Source organism: Guillardia theta (assembly GCF_000315625.1).
Source record: "Guillardia theta CCMP2712 unplaced genomic scaffold GUITHscaffold_326, whole genome shotgun sequence".
NCBI classification, from domain to species: domain Eukaryota; class Cryptophyceae; order Pyrenomonadales; family Geminigeraceae; genus Guillardia; species Guillardia theta.
This window is the reverse complement of record NW_005434351.1, coordinates 1-20234: the sequence shown is the minus strand read 5'-3', so window position 1 is coordinate 20234 and position 20234 is coordinate 1. Positions and strand designations below refer to the sequence as shown.

The 20234-nt window shown below is 54.8% G+C and overlaps 10 protein-coding genes across 10 annotated transcripts; 4 read left to right on the top strand and 6 right to left on the bottom strand.

Moving 5' to 3' along the window:
* Nucleotides 1-1017: 1017 nt before the first annotated feature.
* On the top strand, nt 1018-3011 carry GUITHDRAFT_149318 (hypothetical protein; the record flags this gene model as incomplete). The annotated part of the gene is made up of 3 exons (XM_005818333.1): nt 1018-1344; nt 1372-2037; nt 2064-3011. The coding sequence occupies 3 exons, from the start codon at nt 1018-1020 to the stop codon at nt 3009-3011; spliced, it is 1941 nt and encodes a 646-aa protein (XP_005818390.1).
* Nucleotides 3012-3030: 19 nt separating this feature from the next.
* GUITHDRAFT_122398 (hypothetical protein) lies at nt 3031-3438 on the bottom strand (the record flags this gene model as incomplete). Its single annotated transcript, XM_005818332.1, has 1 exon — nt 3031-3438. One exon carries the CDS (start codon nt 3436-3438, stop codon nt 3031-3033), a length of 408 nt encoding a protein of 135 aa, XP_005818389.1.
* A 376-nt stretch (nt 3439-3814) lies between these two features.
* GUITHDRAFT_122397 (hypothetical protein) lies at nt 3815-6109 on the top strand (the record flags this gene model as incomplete). The annotated part of the gene is made up of 1 exon (XM_005818331.1): nt 3815-6109. One exon carries the CDS (start codon nt 3815-3817, stop codon nt 6107-6109), a length of 2295 nt encoding a protein of 764 aa, XP_005818388.1.
* A 56-nt stretch (nt 6110-6165) lies between these two features.
* GUITHDRAFT_122396 (hypothetical protein) lies at nt 6166-6513 on the bottom strand (the record flags this gene model as incomplete). Its single annotated transcript, XM_005818330.1, has 1 exon — nt 6166-6513. The coding sequence occupies one exon, from the start codon at nt 6511-6513 to the stop codon at nt 6166-6168; it is 348 nt and encodes a 115-aa protein (XP_005818387.1).
* Nucleotides 6514-6625: 112 nt separating this feature from the next.
* GUITHDRAFT_122395 (hypothetical protein) lies at nt 6626-6979 on the top strand (the record flags this gene model as incomplete). The annotated part of the gene is made up of 1 exon (XM_005818329.1): nt 6626-6979. One exon carries the CDS (start codon nt 6626-6628, stop codon nt 6977-6979), a length of 354 nt encoding a protein of 117 aa, XP_005818386.1.
* A 531-nt stretch (nt 6980-7510) lies between these two features.
* Nucleotides 7511-8050, bottom strand: GUITHDRAFT_40097 (hypothetical protein; the record flags this gene model as incomplete). The annotated part of the gene is made up of 1 exon (XM_005818328.1): nt 7511-8050. A coding segment is annotated over one exon (540 nt), but the record flags the coding sequence as incomplete, so codon positions are not given.
* A 230-nt stretch (nt 8051-8280) lies between these two features.
* GUITHDRAFT_122393 (hypothetical protein) lies at nt 8281-8856 on the top strand (the record flags this gene model as incomplete). Its single annotated transcript, XM_005818327.1, has 1 exon — nt 8281-8856. One exon carries the CDS (start codon nt 8281-8283, stop codon nt 8854-8856), a length of 576 nt encoding a protein of 191 aa, XP_005818384.1.
* A 924-nt stretch (nt 8857-9780) lies between these two features.
* GUITHDRAFT_122392 (hypothetical protein) lies at nt 9781-10695 on the bottom strand (the record flags this gene model as incomplete). Its single annotated transcript, XM_005818326.1, has 1 exon — nt 9781-10695. One exon carries the CDS (start codon nt 10693-10695, stop codon nt 9781-9783), a length of 915 nt encoding a protein of 304 aa, XP_005818383.1.
* A 456-nt stretch (nt 10696-11151) lies between these two features.
* On the bottom strand, nt 11152-11913 carry GUITHDRAFT_122391 (hypothetical protein; the record flags this gene model as incomplete). Its single annotated transcript, XM_005818325.1, has 2 exons — nt 11152-11650; nt 11879-11913. The coding sequence occupies 2 exons, from the start codon at nt 11911-11913 to the stop codon at nt 11152-11154; spliced, it is 534 nt and encodes a 177-aa protein (XP_005818382.1).
* Nucleotides 11914-16533: 4620 nt separating this feature from the next.
* GUITHDRAFT_149311 (hypothetical protein) lies at nt 16534-17458 on the bottom strand (the record flags this gene model as incomplete). Its single annotated transcript, XM_005818324.1, has 2 exons — nt 16534-17209; nt 17253-17458. The coding sequence occupies 2 exons, from the start codon at nt 17456-17458 to the stop codon at nt 16534-16536; spliced, it is 882 nt and encodes a 293-aa protein (XP_005818381.1).
* Nucleotides 17459-20234: the final 2776 nt, after the last annotated feature.

Genomic DNA, 20234 nt, shown 5'->3' with positions numbered 1-20234 from the left:
CCCTGGGGAAGAAAATGTTCCTATGAGGTTTTTCCGATCTGCGATATAAAAAAGTCTTGTCTCGGTCACGTGATGTGTCACGTGACCGGTCAGGTGAGCCTGTCAGCCGGGTCACGGCCCCTGTCAGCCGGCTGACATGTCACGGGCCTGCTGACACGGTCCGCTGACCGGTCACGGCCGCCCGGAGAGATCAGGCCCCCGGGCCAATCTCCGGACACTTAGCCTCCTGGCGGGCCTCCAGGGGGTCTGAGGCGGGGCTGAAGGCTGCAGTCGGTCTACTGACGGGCCCGGCCGGCAGGATCCGTCGAGAAACAGGGGGGTCAAGGGAGGTTTTCTTCCCCCTGGGAGAAATGTCCTATGGGTTTTTGGATCTGCGATATAAAAAAGTCTTGTCTCGGTCACGTGATGTGTCACGTGACCGGTCAGGTGAGCCTGTCAGCCGGGTCACGGCCCCTGTCAGCCGGCTGACATGTCACGGGCCTGCTGACACGGTCCGCTGACCGGTCACGGCCGCCCGGAGAGATCAGGCCCCCGGCCAATCTCCGGACACTTAGCCTCCTGGCGGGCCTCCAGGGGGTCTGCGGCGGGGCTGAAGGCTGCAGTCGGTCTACTGACGGGCCCGGCCGGCAGGATCCGTCGAGAAACAGGGGGGTCAAGGGAGGTTTTCTTCCCCCTGGGAGAAATGTCCTATGGGTTTTTGGATCTGCGATATAAAAAAGTCTTGTCTCGGTCACGTGATGTGTCACGTGACCGGTCAGGTGAGCCTGTCAGCCGGGTCACGGCCCCTGTCAGCCGGCTGACATGTCACGGGCCTGCTGACACGGTCCGCTGACCGGTCACGGCCGCCCGGAGAGATCAGGCAGGAAGGTGCTCCAGGTGTCCGCTGTCTCGTCCACGGTGTCGTACACCCTGCCCGGGCCGGCGGAGGCGCTCAACTTCCTGAAGCGGGTCTCGTCAAGCCTAAGCGCTCTGAGCGGCCTGCAGTACAACAGCTCTACGCAGCTCTGGTCCGTAAGGATGCGCTTCGTGCCCGAGCCCGGGTCGTTCTCCCTCCTCTACGTGACGCGCACCAACGGGTACACCCCCGCGGACGTCAACAACCCCTGCGTCCAGGCGACGGCGACGCTGTGCTGCGTCTGGGACCTGATGGCGCGGTACTACACCCCCGGCCTCGGGTCGAACTTGAGCTGCAGCGCGGCCCTAACGGCGCAGCAGTTCTTCGACTCTCTCGGAGCACAGAGCCTCGTAGCGATGGACCTCCCCTCCCTCGGGATCCGGTCGTACTACGCAAGTGCCCAGGATGAGGCCGACGGGTTGGTGACGGTGGAGCTGGCGCAGGGGGCGGTGGAGCAGTAAATCAGCACGCAGCAGGCCACCAGCCTCTCGCAGAGCGTCAACCGCTTCGGCATCGGGCTGCTGGTCGTGCAGCCCAACCCCAGCACCAGCCCCGAGGCCATCATCGACTTCACCGTCTTCGACGTCTTCAGCGTCAACAACTTCCTGCTCTCCGTCCGCACCTCGCAGGACTACACCGTGCTGAGCGCCATCCAGGCCTCCCTCCACCAGGTCTACTACCCCGTGGCCGGCCCCAACTCGACCGCCATGGGGGCCATGTACTACGCCAACATCAACTTCGTCGTCCCGCAGGCCTACCGCATGCTGGACACCCCGGGCAACATCGTCGCCTACCTGGGGACGCAGCAGCTCCCCTTCTCGCAGGCCGCCGCCTGGCAGTCCCCCTGCGGCGTCTACGGCCCGGACCCGAACGCCAGGCTGGGCCCGACCTGCAAGCTGAGCTCGACCCTCAACTTCTGCCACCCGGTCCAGCACGACTTCCTGGCCAGGCCGGGGATCGACATCAACCTGCAGATCCCCTTCGAGCCGGACCTCAGCGTCCCCGGCCTTTTCCTGTACGCCTCCGTCCTCGTGCAGCTGCAGGACTCGACGGGGGTCAGGCCCCCCGTCTTCACCAACGTCGTCCTCTCCGTCCCGCTGACGGGCTTCATCCAGCACTGCGCCCCGGTCCTCTCCGCGGCGGTGACCCTGCCGAACAACTACATCAGCGTGGTGATCGGAGGACGGGGCTGGAGGCCGGCAGCTCCATCACGCAGGACATCAACCAGCTCACCCACAGCCTGGGCATCGACAGCGCGCCGCTGGCCACCTACTCCATCGACCTGACGGGCTCCAGCCTCATCAGCAGCATCACCGACGCGCTCATCACCGTCAAGCTGGAGGGCTACCCCTCGTACTTCACGGCCAACCCCACCCTGCAGATCTACGTCGACCAGGTGCTGACGATCCACACGCTGAGCAACGCCACCCGGGCCAAGGTCAAGTACCTCATCGACAACTACGCGGCCTACTACACCGTGCCGCCCTCCCCCGGCGGCTCCTACACGCAGCTCGTCCTCAGGCAGGCGCTGCTGGACCTCTGCCAGGAGGGGGCGCCGAGCAACACCAGCGACTGCCTCTACCGATGGGAGGTGCAGGACCGCATCACCGTCGACCCCTTCTTCGCCCACCGCGTCTCCGGGACGAGCCAGGACACCACCTGGCTCGCCAACGTCATCGGCACCTCCGACCTCGCCTCCCAGGTCGCCATCAACGTCAGCCAGTACCAGGGCATACCGGGCGGGGCCGACCCGAGGTACAACTCCGTCGTCTGGCTCTACCCGGCCTACGCCTGGCCCGGCAAGTCGATGTTCTACCTCTCGGACTACGTCTTCGCCGCCGTGGCCTTCAGCGTTCAGGCGGTGGGCCAGCCCGTGGGGAACAGGCGCCTGCTCTCCCTGGATGAGCGCGAGCGGGAGGAGGGCAGGCTGAAGTGGGAGGAGAGGCGGAGGCAGAGGGAGGCGCGGGAGAAGATAAAGACATGGCACGGCCAGAACGTCAACGAGGAGGACGCGAGGAGGGAGGCCAAGGCGGCGGAGGGGAAGGGACCCAGGCGGGTCAGGAGCCAGCGCAGGCCCCACCTGCATGTGATCGAGAAAGTCGTGGAGGAGTACTGATGCGATTAAAAGATGTGTTCTATTTATTACCAGCACAACGATTCTGCTCCCTGAGCATCTCCCTGATCCTCTCACCAATCCTCTCCTTGAGTTTGTTCTTAAGCTTCTCCCTGAGGTGTTTCTTACTGACAGTATCCCTATGAATCCGCGCCCTCTCGCTGTAATCCCTGTATTCCTCCCTGCTTAGCTCGTTGTAGAAGGTGCTGCCAGCGAATTCCTCAAGCTTATCGTGCGAAGTGCCCAGCCTCCGAACCGCCAGCCAGTTGCTGTCCTCGATGAGGAGAGCAAGGAGTGTCAGCTTGATCCGGATGAACTGGATCTGGTCGCCGCTGGCGTGGAGGGTGGCGGCATCGAGGATCTGCGAGAGCGTCTGCCTCCCCAGATCCCTCTTCTCCTTACTGAAAATCATGGGGGAGAGGTTCTTCATGTGCCTTACCTCTTGCAGGAAGCGGTCCAGCCTGGTCTGTTGCCGCTCGCGCTCCGTCGGGTACGGCGGGTAGCATATCTTCACGCGTGGCGGCATGGCGGTGGGGGCGCGGGGGCGGGGTGGATTTCTTTTGAAGACCCTCCCCCGCTCGAAAAAAAAACACCCGGAATAGATCAAAAAAAAATACAAGAAAGAAACACAAAATGTAAAAAAAAACACAGCACCAAAAAAAACCCACGAAGACTTCAAAAAAAAAACCACCCCCACCCTCCTGTCAGAAAGGGTGGTGGGGTATTTCCCCCACTCCGGACCCTTTTTAATTAACCGCCGCGGCCGCCGGGCCCCACCAGCCACGCATCCACGCGCCATTGCCGTGATGAGCCAGACCACCGCCCCCGCGCCCCTTCCCTCCCAGCCCTCGACCCCCTCCTCGCCCCTCTCCTCTGCCCTCTCCTCTACTGTTCTCTCTGACCCCACTCCTAGAGATACCAACCCTTCCCTACCCGAGAAGGCGGCACTGAAGCGCATCCTCCGCTTCCTGCGCGGCCGCGCCTACCACCGCTCCCTGCGCAACACAGTGAAGCGCCTGCAGCGCACCGGGGCGATCGATCACTGGGACTCTTCCGTGGAGTTCAAGGACAAGGCACGCGCCCTGCAGAGGAAGTGGATCGTGCGCGACTTCAAGCACTTTGTCACCACGGCGATCTACCTGATCCAGCGGGACATGGTAAAGCGCGGCCTGAGACTGACTGACAGCGAGCACGTGGGTGTCTTCAACATCCGCAAGTTCATCGCCGCGATCCTCATCGACAACCGTCCGGAGGGCTGCTTCGAGACGCTCGGACGGCTGGAGGCGAGGGTGCAGGACGCCGCCCGCCTGATGATCACGACCTTCCGTGGCATCTGCCGCATCCACCCCACCGTCTCCTGGCGCCCCGAGGGCAGCCAGAGCTGGGCGGAGTGGAGGGACTTCCTGTCGCAGCTCAACAACTACCTGGTTTGCTTCGAGATCTGGAAGGTGCCCGATGAGCACAAGCTGACCGAGCGCGTCAAGCACGGCCTCCTCGCGCTCTACAAGGCGGAGTCGCACCTGAAGCCTGGCGACATCGACATGACGAAAATGAAGCAGGATTTCCATTCCCAGAAGCTGAAGCTCCGCATGAAGCTGAAGCAGATCGCGGGAGAGAGCGGCGTGCGGCTCTTCGACGACTTCCTCCGTGAGCAGGGCTTCATCGTGACGGAGGAGGACCTGCAGGAGTACGTCCCGGAAAGCGAGGAGGAAAACGTCAAGGTGAACAAGGACGGGGTCTCGTCACTCCCCGGGCGCATGACGAACGAGCAGCTTGCGCACGAGCTTCTCCTCGACCCAGGCTTCAAGCTCGACGCCCAAGGCGCGGGGTACGTGGAGAACGAGACCCTCTCCAACATCCGGGAGGCTTTCAAGCAGTCCTTCTGGGCGAGCCTCGTCGACGACCTCAGGCTCTCCGTCCCCTGCTACGTCCGCGTGCTGAAAGTGGTGGGCGAGGTCAGGGACGGGATCATCGATCTCGTGCCCAGCCGGGCTCGGGAGCTCAGGGAGAAGATCGACATCGCCTACTGGAAGGAGCAGATCGACCAGGAGCTTATTGACTGGCCCTCCTGCGTCGCGCTGATCGACACGCTGCTCTCCATCGAGATCGATATGCAGCGCGGGGAGCTCAAGCAGGAGACTATCAGGGAGAGGGTTCGTATCAAGGAAGAGATGGAGGGCGCCGCCACCGAGGACCAGCCCAGGATCTTCTGTGTCTCACTGCAGTTTGCGCTCGATCAGGTCAACAAGATGAGGGTGGAAGCTGCCAACGACCGCCTCCGGAGCATCGCCTTCGTCATCCAGAACCACGGGGTGGAGTATGAACGGGCGCACATGGCAAGGAAGATTAAGAAGAACCCCCTCTACCTCCGCATCACGCCGAGCTGGATCCGCAAGACGGTGGAGGCCGAGACGACCAGGAGCTTTGGTATGCTTTCCAAGATCCTGACGGGTGACAGCCAGGCGTACAAGGACATCCACTCCCTGGCCGTGCTGCGCCTGGTTGCATCGGACGAGCCTGTGCAGACGGACACCTGCCCGGAGACCTTGTCGCTCGACCTTGTGAGGCTGCAGCACCTCCACAACCAGTTCAACTTCGACAAGATCGCGGCCTGCATGCTGGCCATGGCCTCGCAGCGCCTGCGGGCAAAGGGAGGCTCACCGGCGGTCGACGACGTCCTGCTCCGCATCAAGGCTTCGATTGACAGCTTCGACGCTTCAAGGCTGGGAAAGGACAGGGCCAGGGACGCGTTTGTTGCGGCTCTGGAGAACGACCTCACCCCGGTGGATAAGGACACCATCTCCTCGCGTCTTCCCGGGAACAAGGCCTACTCCGCCGAATTCCTCAACGATCTCCTGGAAGTCGCCCCTCTCGTCCTTATTAACATGCACAGGCCGATCGAGGACCAATGGCGGAACATTGTTGTCGACCGCAACTTCAACCCCCCCACCTCCAAGTTCCTCCAGGATGTGTTTGACAGGATCCTCCGCAGCGGGAACTTGCTTGTGAAGGTGGTCGAGCTCAACCAGAAGGTTCACTTCGATACCTACAACGAGATGATACGCTCGGAGGGCAAGAGGATATTTGAGCTCCGGGATTAAACGTGCGTGTTTCGTGTGTTTCGTTTGTGTTTTCATTCGATAATAAAATGGCGTAATCAGCCCTTTGAGACTCTCGTCTTACTGATCTCCATCTCTACCAACTTTACACGGTCTGTCAGGTTGTGTATATCGAGAGATAAGGAATCCATGGTATCATTCATATCGGCCATACTGTTGAGCAAGAGATTGTTAAGCTCGTTCAGATCCTTCTTGAACTTGTTAAAATCCCTGACGATCTTCTCGTTGGCAAACCCCCACAGTTCTACCTTGTGGCTCGTGCGCTTCAACCAGTCGTTCTCCTTCTCTAACACATCATCCACGTCCTTCAACAGCCTCCCGGACGCATCCTTCAAGTCGGAGCTGGCATCGTCCGATGGCAGATGGTCCCATGGTCTGCCGCTCATCTTGCCGCTCCTTGCATCGAAGAGTTAAAATAAGGGATTCATTCAAAGTCAGAAAATATCTGCAACAAGTTAAATATTTAAGAGATAATGAAGAGTGTTCACTAACACAAAAATGAGTTTCTTTGATATTCGAAAAATCGTGGATCCCGACTTCTGCCCGAAGGTCATGACCATGCCTGAGCTTGAAGAATCAGTCTTTGAACTTCATCGCAACATCACTGGCATTCACACAATTGTGTGCGGTACGGACTATTTCCGCAACGCTATGATCATCGACAAAGAAAATACGATTTTCACTTGCAAGGACATCCTCAAGATGTTCTCAGATTTCATGTCGTGGTCTCAAGACATCCGGAAGTTCGAGAAAATGGACAAGTTCGTACTCAGATCGTTGGAGGAGGTTGAAATAACCTTCCGCCGAGTCATGAAGTACCTTCTAGGTAAGAGGAAGTTTGATCATATGTAATAAATTAATTTCCTGTTTTCGTACATGCGCTTTATTGAATATGATACATTGGTAACCTAGTATTATACGTCCTCGGCGCGGGCCCGGGAGAGGTCTACCTGGATCCACTCCCTCTCCTCCTGCCTGATGCAGTCCGTGATGCGCGGGCGCTTCCGCTGCTCGAAGATTGTGATGGTTACCTTCACGTTCTTCTCGTTGATTTTCGTCTTGGTGCGGGCCATGGGTGTCATACGGCTCGGACGGCCGAGAGGCTTATATACTGACGCCCGAAAGACCCTTGCCGGAAGCCTTGTCGAGGCAGGCACAGGTGCGGCCCTTCCACTTCCCCCCCTTGGCCCGCTCGACCCGCTCTGACGCCCGGTGCTCCACCTCCTCCTCCCAAGACCCGGGCCCGGTCTGGGGTACGTGGTGCTCGCCAAGGTCCTTGCGGTACTCTGCGGGGTCGGTGAGGTCCAGCACCCTCACCATCCCATGGCCCGGGCCTTGTTCCAGCGCCTTAATACGCCCTGCAATACCCCGGCATCACTCGATGTACCTCCTCACCACAGGCCACAGCCGCCTCCACCCGAGCTCGACGTCGTCCACGCACTTGCCCCCCGTGATCACCACCTTGCCGCTCTCGAAGCAGAGGAGGACGACGGGGGAGTTGTCGGGGCGGAAGATGAGGCCCGGGAAGAGGGACTTCTGGAAGGTGCACTTGGAGCACTGCTCGCTGTACATCCGCTCCAGGTTCAGCGACTTGCCCCCCTCCAGGTCGATGATGGCGTTGCCCACGATGTTCTGGACGACGATGTCCTCGACGAAGAAGTCAACCCCGAGGACATGCGAGCGCAGCATCTCCACCACCTTCAGCGAGGCGTGGAGGCACTTGTACCAGCTCTGCGAGCCCGTGAGGACCAGCTTCCCCGAGCTGAACAGCAGGACGGTGCAGGTCGGGTTGTCGATGCGGATGGTGATGGCGGCGAACTTGTGCTTGTCGTAGAAGCTGTTGGGGAGCACGCTGGCGACGTAGGAGAGGTTCAGCGGGATGACGCTCGACCTGATCTTGGTCGTGCTGACGATGTTGTGGATGAAGGCCGGCGGGCAGGTCTCGTCCTGGTCGGCCCCCGACAGCAGGGAGATGTCATCCATCGAGAGAGCGGAGTAGTGGCGCTTCTTCATTCACTTTCCTCCCCGCCTCACTCTCCCCCCGTCCTCCTATCCCCCCCCTAGCGTGATACACCTACGACCAAAAAAAAAAGAACTGCCATGTAGGGTCCGAGACAACCAGGCACGGTATAAGACTGGAAAACGGAACGTGTATGGCATCAGGTTGGGTGGGGAGGGAAACGGACATGCAGCAGCCGACCCAGAAAAGCCACCCGATGGCGATCGAGCTCAGCCCTTACCAGTCCGTGATGATCCACGGGTGGATGAGGCCCTGCTCTGTCCTGACATGGAAGCACGTGATGGCCAGCGAACAGCTGACGTGGCCCTTCCTCCGCTCGATCGGGCTCAGCCCGGAGCGGCTCAAGGCACTGCAGCCGGACCCCGCGGAGTGGGTCAAGCACGGCGACGTGCAGCTCTCCATGCTCCCGGACATGCTCTGCTTCCCCGTGCACCCGATCCTCCACCTCAGGGCGGACATCAGCGAGATCTGGCAGATGCAGCTCCCGTCCCAGCTCCTCGAGGCCATGGGCGTCACCTACCAGCAGCTCGTCGACATCGGGATGACAAAGCAGATCATGGCGCGGTGGTCCTTCTCGCTCAACCGCTGGCGCTCGCTGGGGTTCAGGGAGGGGGACCTGCAGGGCTGGACCGACCGGGACTGCGTCCAGGTCTTCCACCTCTCGCTGCAGCAGACGCAGGCGGAGCTCAGGAAGCCGGTGCTTAAGTGAGTTTGAACATCAGGGTTTATTATATTTCAAAAAATATATACATTTCTCCCGTGTATCATTGATACAATTCAATAAACCGTCAAAGACCATCATGGATGGATCGTAAAACGGCTGCGGCTTTCCACTGTCAAGTGCAAAAATATCACGATAGTTCTCTAAAGGAAGTTTATCCAATGTTCGGATATATTCACTGATCTTAACCATGGCAGTATCCAGTATAATTTTATCACCAAACAGCAATTCATCCTTTGAATGAAATTCCCATACTCGTTCTACGATTCCTGGGTCATGATGTGATTCTAGAATATGCTTGTATGCTACTTCTTTGTAAATAGCCGTTACGACAATCAGCTCGAACATTGCTATTGATTCTTCGATGACCTTCATGGCGGATTCATACTTGTCCTTATGCTCGTCTTCTACTATGAGGTATTTTCGAAGAAATTTGACATGGATTGACATTGCGCGAGTCCTGAGCAACAGACCTTGAAATTTTGCACGGTCAAATTCGTTGAGCAAGAACTTTTTCTTGAATATGAACTTGAACGGCTTCGCAAAATCTCGTCCGTATGTTGTCATGAGATTATTGTCAATATACTCCGGAATTTGAAACTTACCCCATTCAAGGTCTTCGATCGTCACCTTGCGACTTATTTTCAATATTTTAAAACAACTTTCAACATCCTCGAAATATTTCATGTATTCATCGATTTCCCGTGCCATCATCAACCTTTTCAACGTATCCGATTTATACTTCAATGCATCCACCCAGCCCTGCAAAACACTCAATCGTTTGTCAAACACATGAAGCAACGATGCATCATGTTCATCATTGAAATTGGTATATACCCTCGCCATATGTATCTGATGCCGAGCGTCAAAATCATCTTAAATATGGGCTGATTTTTCTTTATTCTAGAATGATTAGCGGCACTGGGAGTAGATCAGGACGTCGATGGGCTCGAAGGGCCTGCCGCCGTTCACCACCCGCCCGAAGACGCGGCAGCGGTCGCCGTACCCGCAGCCATCGTAATGGTAGGTCTTGGGGTAGATGATGTTCCGCTTGAACTCGGCGCCCCCCCTCCTGCGGTCCTGGTCCGGGTACATGTCCGGGTAGTTGCCATACTCCCGCATCTCGTGGAAGTCCTTCCGCTCGCCGGCCTTCGCCCCGATGCGTACAGGATCGTGCTCGTAGAACTCACCGTTGTTGTCGATGGCATCCACGTGCACCGGGTTGACATCGAAGTGGCCACCCCGCCTCCTCGTCCCATCGTCGTTGAACATGATGCTCTCGAAGTCGAAGTACCAGTGGACGACGTCCCCCGTGTAGGCGTGGAAGTGCCCGTTCATGATCGTCGCGAAGCCGGCCACCAGCACCGACCCGACGGTGTCGCCGAAGTTGGACGTCGCCCACGCCTGCGTCTGCACCACCCCCTGGAAGGTGAACTGCGGGAGGTGGAACTTGAAGCCAGGGTCCCGGGCGGCGCGGGCGATGACGTTCTCGCGCGTCTCCTCGAACTGCTCCATCGTCTGGGTGTTGTACACCGCGCGGATCAGGTTGCGGGTCTGCGCGTCGATGAAGCCCAGCGTGGTGACGACGGGTGGGTAGGGCTGCTTCTTCTGCTTGAAGATCATGTTGTTGTTGGTGTTGTAGGGGATGCTGCAGCACAGTGCAAGCTCGTGCTTGTGCATGCAGTACAGCATCTTGTCCCGGTGGATCCGGTCCTTGGTCTCATCGGTGGCCAGCATGCGCAGCGTGTCCTCCGACACCTGGCACTGCAGGATGTGCTTCGGACCCGAATGCACCTGCGTCCCCGTGATCTGCCCCACGCTCGCCATACTCTCCCGATGCCCCGTCCCGCGAGTCTTAAATACCTTTGATTTTGGATGGGTGTGAATTGCGGGATGATTTAACAAGGTAAAGTACTAATCTTTGAGCTTTATTGCCGTGTGATACATATATGACCCATTAACCTACGGGAGCCTGGTCGTTATAACCTTGCGCTAATTCTTCCGAAGAGTCGCGAGTATCGCTTGATACATATCGATTTGATAAGTGAAAAAATTCACCATCACCATCTCCATTTTCTGATCGGTTGTAGGGTCGAGCAATGCCTTCTTTGAATCCTCCAGATTGGATTCAGATTCTTCCATCAAGAACTCGGTCCTTTTAATTTCAACATTGACCTTATGCCGGGAAGCGGTACCGAGAAAGTCAGTCGCCATTTGCTCGCCAAGTTGCTTCGCGAAGAATTTCCTTTCTTCGGAAGTTTCTTTACTCATGCAAACGGGTAATCAAACGAACGTGTTAGAGAGGAAGATATCGACGGGCTCCCAGGGCTGCCCGCCGTTGACGATCCTCCCGATCACCCTGCACTTGTCCCCGTAGAGGAAGCTGCGCTGGTCGGCGACCTTCCGCAGCGGCTTGATCAGCGCCACGTTCTGCTTGCCCCGGTTCTTCTCCTGGAAGGTGCCGAACATCCGCTTCTGGTACCACTCCTCCCTCCCGTTGACGGGGAAGCGGATCGCGTTATTCATGTTGGGAACCTGCCGCCGCTGCCCGTCCGGCTCGAACTCCTCCGCCTCGAAGTCGAAGTACCACTGCACCAGATCCCCCGTGTAGCAGGCGAAGTGCCCGTTGAGGACCGTCGCCATCCCCCCGATCATGACGAACCCCACGGGGTCGCCGGTGAGGTCCGAGGCGTAGGCGGTGCCGACGCTCACCCCCACGAAGTCGAACTTGAAGGGGAAGAAGTGGGCTCCACGATTATTGTAGATGATGCCCTCGTCAGTTCTGGGTCAAGCAGCGAGATGGAGCTCAGAAATTTGGCTCTGTGTTTTTGAGTCTTGGACCTCTGAGGCGGGTGTGTAAGTGTTTGAGGGTAGGGAGGGAGGGTGGGTGAGGTCCTAAACTGGTCTTTGGGTGGGGTAGGGGTCATATTCGGAAGAAGTTTATGTGAATGAGCACTAAACCTCTCAAAAAACTACAAAAGTGTATATATTTGTCCGGACTACATCTTACACCTCTTGTTGATTGGAAATTGATGCCCCGGGCATCGCCGTAACAAACAGCTATTGGAAGCCCACACCCTTGTTTCTTGTTGCAGTGTTGACTACCGGATGGTTGTGGATTTCAAACGGACAATGATTGTTTTAGTTTGGTTTATGCTTGTTATTGCATTGTGGCACAGCATCTTCTTTACTCAGCTTTCGTCCATCAATTCTTCGAACATACATGGTAAAAGTTTGAACACGAAGGATTCGGGGGATGAAAAACTTCTAGATCGTTTGTTGCTCACACTGGAATCTCTGATGATCAAAACAGGAATCCTTACTTGATATGGGTATAAGGTGCTCGTCCTGTGCAAATTACGCAGACAGCACTAATCGGAAATTTTACCACCTTCCGCTGATCAGATCACATGAACTTCGACAAAGATTGGATCTTTGCATAAGCATTGAACCGCTCGCTATGATGCGTGCCAGAAATGAATCCATATTAATCGCAGATGAATCGCAGAGCAAACTAAACAAGCGATACATATTCTAACTGTATTCCACCAGATCCTTCAAATCTTCTGGGGAGTGGATCCAGTCATATGTCCTGGTGCGAGGGATACAAAAACGACAGCTCAGGCATCAGAGCGTGGATTGCAGGCGATATACTACGCTGCAATCTCGTCCATGTTGGGTCTTAGGTTTGAAAGTGACGATGACAGCGCCCTGTGCGCGGTAGCCCACCGATTGCTATGCGTTGATTTACTTCTTGATCTGGTTCTCGAACCTGACGCAGTGGAAGTGGGAGATTTCGAGGACCTGTCGCCTCTTGATGCAGTCTCCATTTTGATGCAGTTGTGGTTTAGCCTCGTTTTTGCTGACCCCAACGGTGCTTGCTATGCACTTGCACATGCGGAGGATGTTGAGCCACTCCTTGTTCGTCTCCACCCCCTTCGTCTGACCCACGTAGATCACCAGCGGCAGGCTGTGCTCGTGGATCGCCTTAATAAGAATAAGAGGTGCAGGCTGTGCTCGTGGATCGCCTTAATAAGAAGTGAGGGATCGAAGTAAACCAGGATAGGAGACAATTTTAGACATGTTCAAGCTTGTCGAAGGCAGTCTGACAGGCAGATGCACAGTGGAACGGCACTGCTTTGCGAAGCAGGGCATGCAAAGGCACGGCAGGCTCGGCGTATCTATGAAGGTATTTGCTGTAATAACCCGAGACGCTGAGAGATTTTTATGTTTTCGCGTTTCGGAATCTTCCATTGCAGGGGACGAAGGCAACCCGGAGGCGTAATTTGAGGGATATTGCAGCGGACATGCCAATGCTATCTGGAGCAAGCAGAGGAACAACCGGGTCTCAAACCTTGGAGGACTTCAAGGATTGCAATGTCATCACCTTAGGTCCCAACAACATATGGCGTGCACGCCGGCGAACACGTCCGCCAAGTCCTCGCCTCCGCGGCCTACAGCACGTGGGAGCGCGAGGCCCGCACAGCCTGCGCGAAACCCCGGATCGCCTTGTTCGAGTGCGTGATGTGTCGTTCATCAGCCCCAACAGGGCCCTCGGGCGTGGCCTGCATCAGCCGGCCTGTTAGCATGCAGGGACGGGGTTCTCTTCCCTGCGAGAGAGCATGTTGCCTCTCGAAGGGCTGTTTAATATCTAAGGAGGACAACCCTGTTTTTCCTCCGCCAAGAGAAGTACTCCTGTCTGCTTTCTCGAAAGTATAGAAGGATCCTCCTCGTTAGAACCAGGTAGACATTTTCCCCTTCTGTGTTTGTGCCATGTTGGTTTGTGATGCATCAGAGAGTGTTGGCTTGTTGTGTTTGCAGTGTGAGCTCCGCTAAGGTCAATCCCGTATAGCCTCGGGGTGTGACAAATGTCGAAAACGTTTGAAAGGCGTTACACAGGCTTGAAGGGACATCCTTCCCCTTCTCCGCTATTCCAGTCCGATGGCAGTCGCCCAGGCCAATCTGCACCATGCCTCGAAAGCGATTGACACGTTCAATCTGATTCGGGTAGAGTGCTATCACGTCATGCTCCCGGTTGAACCTCGGGGATGATCGAGGACGAGGAAGCGATCTTGTGCCCCGTTTTGAGGCGGATTAATTTCGAATCGCAGTGGATCAATCGATTTGTCCGGCGATTTCGACGCGAAGTCTTTCCTGCCAGTTGCAGGTTCCGCTGTGGTTTGAACAGCAACTCGTGGGAGAACATCGAGTTTAATCCGCCTTCGAGCGAAGTTGGGACCCTTTCAGGGAAGTTTGTGGACGCGTTCGCTGTAGGTAATAACTTGATTGCACGAATATCAATTTTTTTTAAAGGTCTTTTGTTACATAACCAGATTGAGTGATATCAGTTTTCAGTGTGAGAAGGTACTGCCACCTTGGATGTCGTAAGGGATGCTCCAGAATATCCTGGTCACTCAAAGTTCTGAGATTTGCTTTCCAGAGCACGAAGTTGAAACCAACATGAAATTGCTCGACCCAACCCTTAGGAATGTCTACACGTCGAAAATCGTTTTCGATGTCTCGGTGATGTTCATCCCACGACCTCTCGTAGACCAATGTGCGGAAAATTTGAAAATTTCGTTTTGAGAGATGCAACAACTGCCGACCCACAACATTGTTTGTAGTACATGAAGTATCCCACGTTTCAAGAAGAATAACTCTGAACTCAACACCATGATTCATCAGGTTGATAGCTTGCTGGAGGACGAAGCAGTCTATGGAGTCTGTGTCTATTTTCAAAAAATGAACAACCGTTTGTGATGCAACAAGTTGACGGAGCGATACCAACGGTACTTGCTCAAGCTTGTACGGCATACTCATAATATTTCCATTATAGCGCCAAAAGTGTTCATTCACTCTCAATCTTGCAGTTGAAGCAAAAGAATCTGACTTAGACATTCCAGCACAAAGCACTATAGAATCATTCTGCCATCCCTGCGCGGCAATCGAGGCCCTGGTAGCCAAGCAGAGATCTGCCTGGGGTTCTACAGCAACAACCCGGGCACCTAAACTCAACATTACCATAGTGTGTGGTCCTACGTTCGATCCCACATCTATACCAAAGCAATTTTCATGTCGAGAACGGAAATTGCATTCCAACATATATGTAGTAATAATATCACGTACGTGTGGATCAGGGGTCCATGTAGAATTTCCTATCAGAGCATTCTGGCAAATATTTCCTTTGGTCAGATGACTGCCAAGGAGGCATTGACGATTGACAGTTTCAATCACAATTGGAATTGCGCTGAGTGGAAAACGCTTACTCAAAGCATGTCTTGGATTTGTGATTGAAAAAAATCGTGACAAAACAGATTCCTGATCAGTGCGAAGACTGGACAATCCATCCTTGAGACTGGAAATAAATTTTTGTAACGGAACTAGTGAATTATTACGAAATTCGTGATTTAGATTAGAAGAACTTGGAGGATCCGTGAGTACACATGAATACTGACTACTTCTATTCCTCACAATGACTAAGTTCGACAATATATTTACGAAAGCAGAAAATAAGATGAATGAAGCTACAATATTATGTAAATTGATTGTCATTACAAAACCCACCTCGCTTTACAAGATTTCCCTGAAATCCTACACTTTATTAAAAGTATTTTAGGGGTGCGGGATCCTAAGGAGCGTTTCACGAGCTTTTCAAGGTCAGAACGGCCTCGGAAAGGGGTCATGGACGGTCGGACTAGAAAGATTACATCAAGACTGACCCCTAGGAGTCCGCGCGCGCGAGGTTTGCTAGAAAGGTGTCGAATTCTAATCCATTCTTCTTCTTTCTTTGCATGTTGCTTAGCGTGTTTGCAATCACCTTTGATTTCAAATTGAAATCACCAACTATGCACTATTGCCCGCTTTCTGTCATTAGATTTTATTGCAAGAAATACATGCGTGTCTCTATTTCAATAGATATTCACATTCTCACTCAGCAATCCAACAAATGTATCATCTTCCCTTTTTGAACTCATAAAAATGTGTCGGATTAGAAAGACTGCTTTAGTCTATCCTAGAGCTGCAATATACATGACGCCATTCTGTATCAATGCTCACATCATCAAATGTCAATAATGCATTTTTATAAAACATCTTCAACGATGGATTCTGATTGATGATGCTCTTGTCAGAGAGTATTATGCTATCCTCAAGGCCAAGCTTGTTTACCAATATCTGAGCCCTTTGTTCATGTGTTACACAACCTAATATTGGGTATTGTCATTAAGGAAAAATGGATCCTTTCAATAAGGCTAAAATAAGGAAGGGCATGTTTATCCTCTCCTGTAGGCTTAAGGTATTCAAAGTAATCTGTTGCATCCTCTTTGTTCTTATTCTTCAATCTTCCATTGTCAACATAAAGATTCTCATTCCAAAAGAACTTAAATACATGGGCCTGCCCTCTGCTATCCTTCTTCTTGTTCTCATTCAAAAAATTGTTCTTAGCGTTCCACGCCTTATGCAGTGCAATCAAGAAGAATCTATGCAAAGAATTTTTATCCCTCTTTGTTACACATTGTGATAGATGCAGGTAATACTGGTCTGCGGGACCCGCGCGTGTATTGCAGGCGATAGGCGCTGCAATCTTGTCCTTGTAGGGTCTCTGCTACGCCGCAAATTCCCGCTTCACCCGCTGATCGCCCATGGCTCTCCGTGGACTTGATCGTGTCACACCCGTGAGCGGCGGACCAAGCCGCAGTCGTAGCAGACCGACATGCCCGTCGCGTTGTTGAACTTACCCGGTGGGCACTGCAGACAGTACGCCGCCCGGTACGTCTCCGAGTAAGTCCCGGCGCCGCACTCGGGGCAGCCACCACCCTCGCCGTACTGCATCCGCGTGCCGGGAGGGCAGTCTGTACAGGCGGAAGAACCCTGCGGCGCATACTGCCCACGGGCACAGGGCGTGCAGTTGGTGGATACGCCGACGGAGGAGCTGTTCAAGGGGCAAATCGATATGCAAGGGCAGACGAAACCACCGTCGCTGTAGTGCATGCCGAGCGGGCAATAGGCAGGGATATCCGACTTCGGCACGCAAATCCCTGCGGCTGCGCCGCCGCACCCCACCAGCACCTCGGTCGTCTGGCAAATGGGACACGGGGTGCAATGCCCGGACGTGTCGTTCTGACATCCCGCCCGGTACTGGTTCCTTAGGCAGGCAGGGCACGCCTCGCACAAGCCGGGGCCGAACCGTCCGCACCCCACCCTGTACTCACCCTCGGCGCACCCAACACAGGGCTCGCAAGCGCTTGTGCAGTCCCTCCTGTACTCCCCAACGGGGCAATCCGTGCAGGACTGGCAATACCCGGGCGATGTCCCACCGCACCCCACAAGGGTCTCAAACGCGCTGCAAGCCACGCAAGGGTAGCAAGAGCCAGCGCTGCTCCCACCTAAGCCGGCAGCGTAATTTCATATGTGTATGTCCCGTCCCCACACGCCCCACAGTACATACGTATGTCCCGTCCCCACACGCCCCACGGTCGATGCAGGAGGTTTCATTCGACACGCCGTTGCAGCCAGGGAAGTACTGGCCGGCGCTACTGAGGAAGGGCACGGCCCGGCCTGCAGGCGCCCTGGCTCCCACCGCCACATCCATACCTGTACTGGCCCAGGGCACAGCTCGGGCACTGCTGGCATGTCCCATCCACAAGGTAGTACCCCTCGCAGCAGGAAGACCCCAGCGCTGAAGTCGAACCCCTGGGGCAGGGGTTGCAGGAGACTGCCTGGCCTGGTTCTGGTAGGTACCAACGGGACACTGCTCACACACACCGGGGGACGGAAGGTAACTCCCCGCGGGGCAGTCCGAGCAGAAGGTCTGCTTCACGTCCTTGCAGCTTCCTTGGCGCCCTGGCAGCTTCCCCTACACCACGCGAACAACCATGGTGCCTGAAATAACCGGCGCTACCTGAAATAACCGGCGCTGCCTGAAATAACCGGCGCTGCCTGAAATAACCGGCGCTGCCTGAAATAACCGGCGCAATCTCCGGACACGGAAGTTAGCCTCCTGGCGGGCCTCCAGGGGGTCTGAGGCGGGGCTGAAGGCTGCAGTCGGTCTACTGACCGGCCCGGCCTGCAGGATCCGTCGAGAAACAGGGGGGTCAAGGGAGGTTTTCTTCCCCCTGGGAGAAATGTCCTATGGGTTTTTGGATCTGCGATATAAAAAAGTCTTGTCTCGGTCACGTGATGTGTCACGTGACCGGTCAGGTGAGCCTGTCAGCCGGGTCACGGCCCCTGTCAGCCGGCTGACATGTCACGGGCCTGCTGACACGGTCCGCTGACCGGTCACGGCCGCCCGGAGAGATCAGGCCCCCGGCCAATCTCCGGACACTTAGCCTCCTGGCGGGCCTCCAGGGGGTCTGAGGCGGGGCTGAAGGCTGCAGTCGGTCTACTGACCGGCCCGGCCGGCAGGATCCGTCGAGAAACAGGGGGTCAAGGGAGGTTTTCTTCCCCTGGGAGAAATGTCCTGATCTCTCCGGGCGGCCGTGACCGGCCAGCGGACCGTGTCAGCAGGCCCGTTACATGTCAGCCGGCTGACAGGGGCCGTGACCCGGCTGACAGGCTCACCTGACCGGTCACGTGACACATCACGTGACCAAGACAAGACTTTTTTATATCGCAGATCCAAAAACCCATGGGCGCTCATAGGAAAAATTGGCGAGATTTTTTTTTTTCGAAGGGCCTGTGGGATCCCTTCATTTCATGCCATGTGGGAGTACCCTACTTTGAGAAGGCGTGTAGGAGGGTACTCGCTCTTAGGAAAATCGTTGCTGCGCAGGGCCAAAGAGGGGTAGGGTGATTTGAATTTGGTTGCTTGGACACCTCACCACGCCAAACCAAAGTAAAAGTACGAATTTTAGAAGTATCTGTGGTACCAACTTAATATTGCAGCGTTTACATGGTACAAAACGAGGGCCAAACTGGTCGGAACTTCGACTTCCGAGAACCCCTCCGTTTGACTTTCGTTGGGGGGTGGGGTGGGGATGGAGCACCCTCAACTACCCACCTTTGATCCAGTTTGAAACTCTGTGATAGGGTGCATGAATCCTGACCGTAAGACTAGAAGAATTGAAAGTGAGTGATGACATGAGAACACATATCTAGACAGCAAAGTCGCTTAAGGTACAGTTTGATACAAATTTCTCACAAATCATGCATTTGAGCTCAACGTTCAACCTACGGCAATTTGAAAGAAGGGTCAATCAGAGTTGATTCTGTTCAATGGTGAATCTATCATTAGTTGCTTAGCTGTTCATGAAAATTTCATCTTGTCTTCGAAGAATATTTTCAAGTACACACGCGGATTGTTTGTACCTAGGGTGCATATTCCAGTACATGATGGATGATTCAAACCTTGGCCCAACCTGCAGAGTTGAGAAAGAAGCTCGATCATCTCTTACAGGTATGATATGAGATCTTCATCTCATTCCTATCTCAGTTGGGTTGGATTCGAAGTCTCTCAATATCAAGGTTCATCCTCGCGAGTCAGGAAGGCACCATTTCATCGCCTCTTGCTCGTCCAGGGAGAGGGGGCTTGGGGAATGAGAAATGGGGGCTACCCCCCACCCGTGGTTTCAAGCAATCGAGCAGCTCACTGCTAAAATGCACTGTATTTCTTGCGAGCAAATTAGCCATCATCGTGAAGACATGTGTTCTTGAGCTCACTGGTGACTGTACGGCTTTTGAACAATCCAGTCACCGTCGGATGATGATTCCCTGTCGTCTTGTGTGTAATCTCCATCCATCTACTCCAACTCAGTTTCCCTGTCATGCATCGCAGATAGCTTAGGGTATTTCACAACCCGGTTTCGATTGCAACGTATCCCTGTGATGGTGATTTTCACTTGTATTATTGATGCTCTTCGCTCACCAAACGATTTTTCGTGAGATCCACGCACTGTACGAAGCACTCCTCAAGGATCATCATCTCTACACCTCAGGAATTTCCCATGAGGAGGTTCGGTGAACATCTGATGTCTGCACACGCTGCCAAGGGCTCGCTGTTTGCGAGCCATGGTTAGGGCAGTACAGAGCGGTGCGACGTGCCCCGAACAAGGGGAGGCTCATGGCGTGTAGAGAGGTCGTTCAAACTTGTTTATAAAATTGTACCATAAGAAGGCTCTACAAATTAGTTAGTAGACTACCCCATGATCTCACTGCAACTTCTGGAGTGCAGCCCTACTTCTCTGTTTATACTCAACCATTCCACAATACAGTTTAAAATATCTTACAGGGTCCGTGACCCGGCTGACAGGCTCACCTGACCGGTCACGTGACACATCACGTGACCGAGACAAGACTTTTTTATATCGCAGATCCAAAAACCCATAGGACATTTCTCCCAGGGGGAAGAAAACCTCCCTTGACCCCCCTGC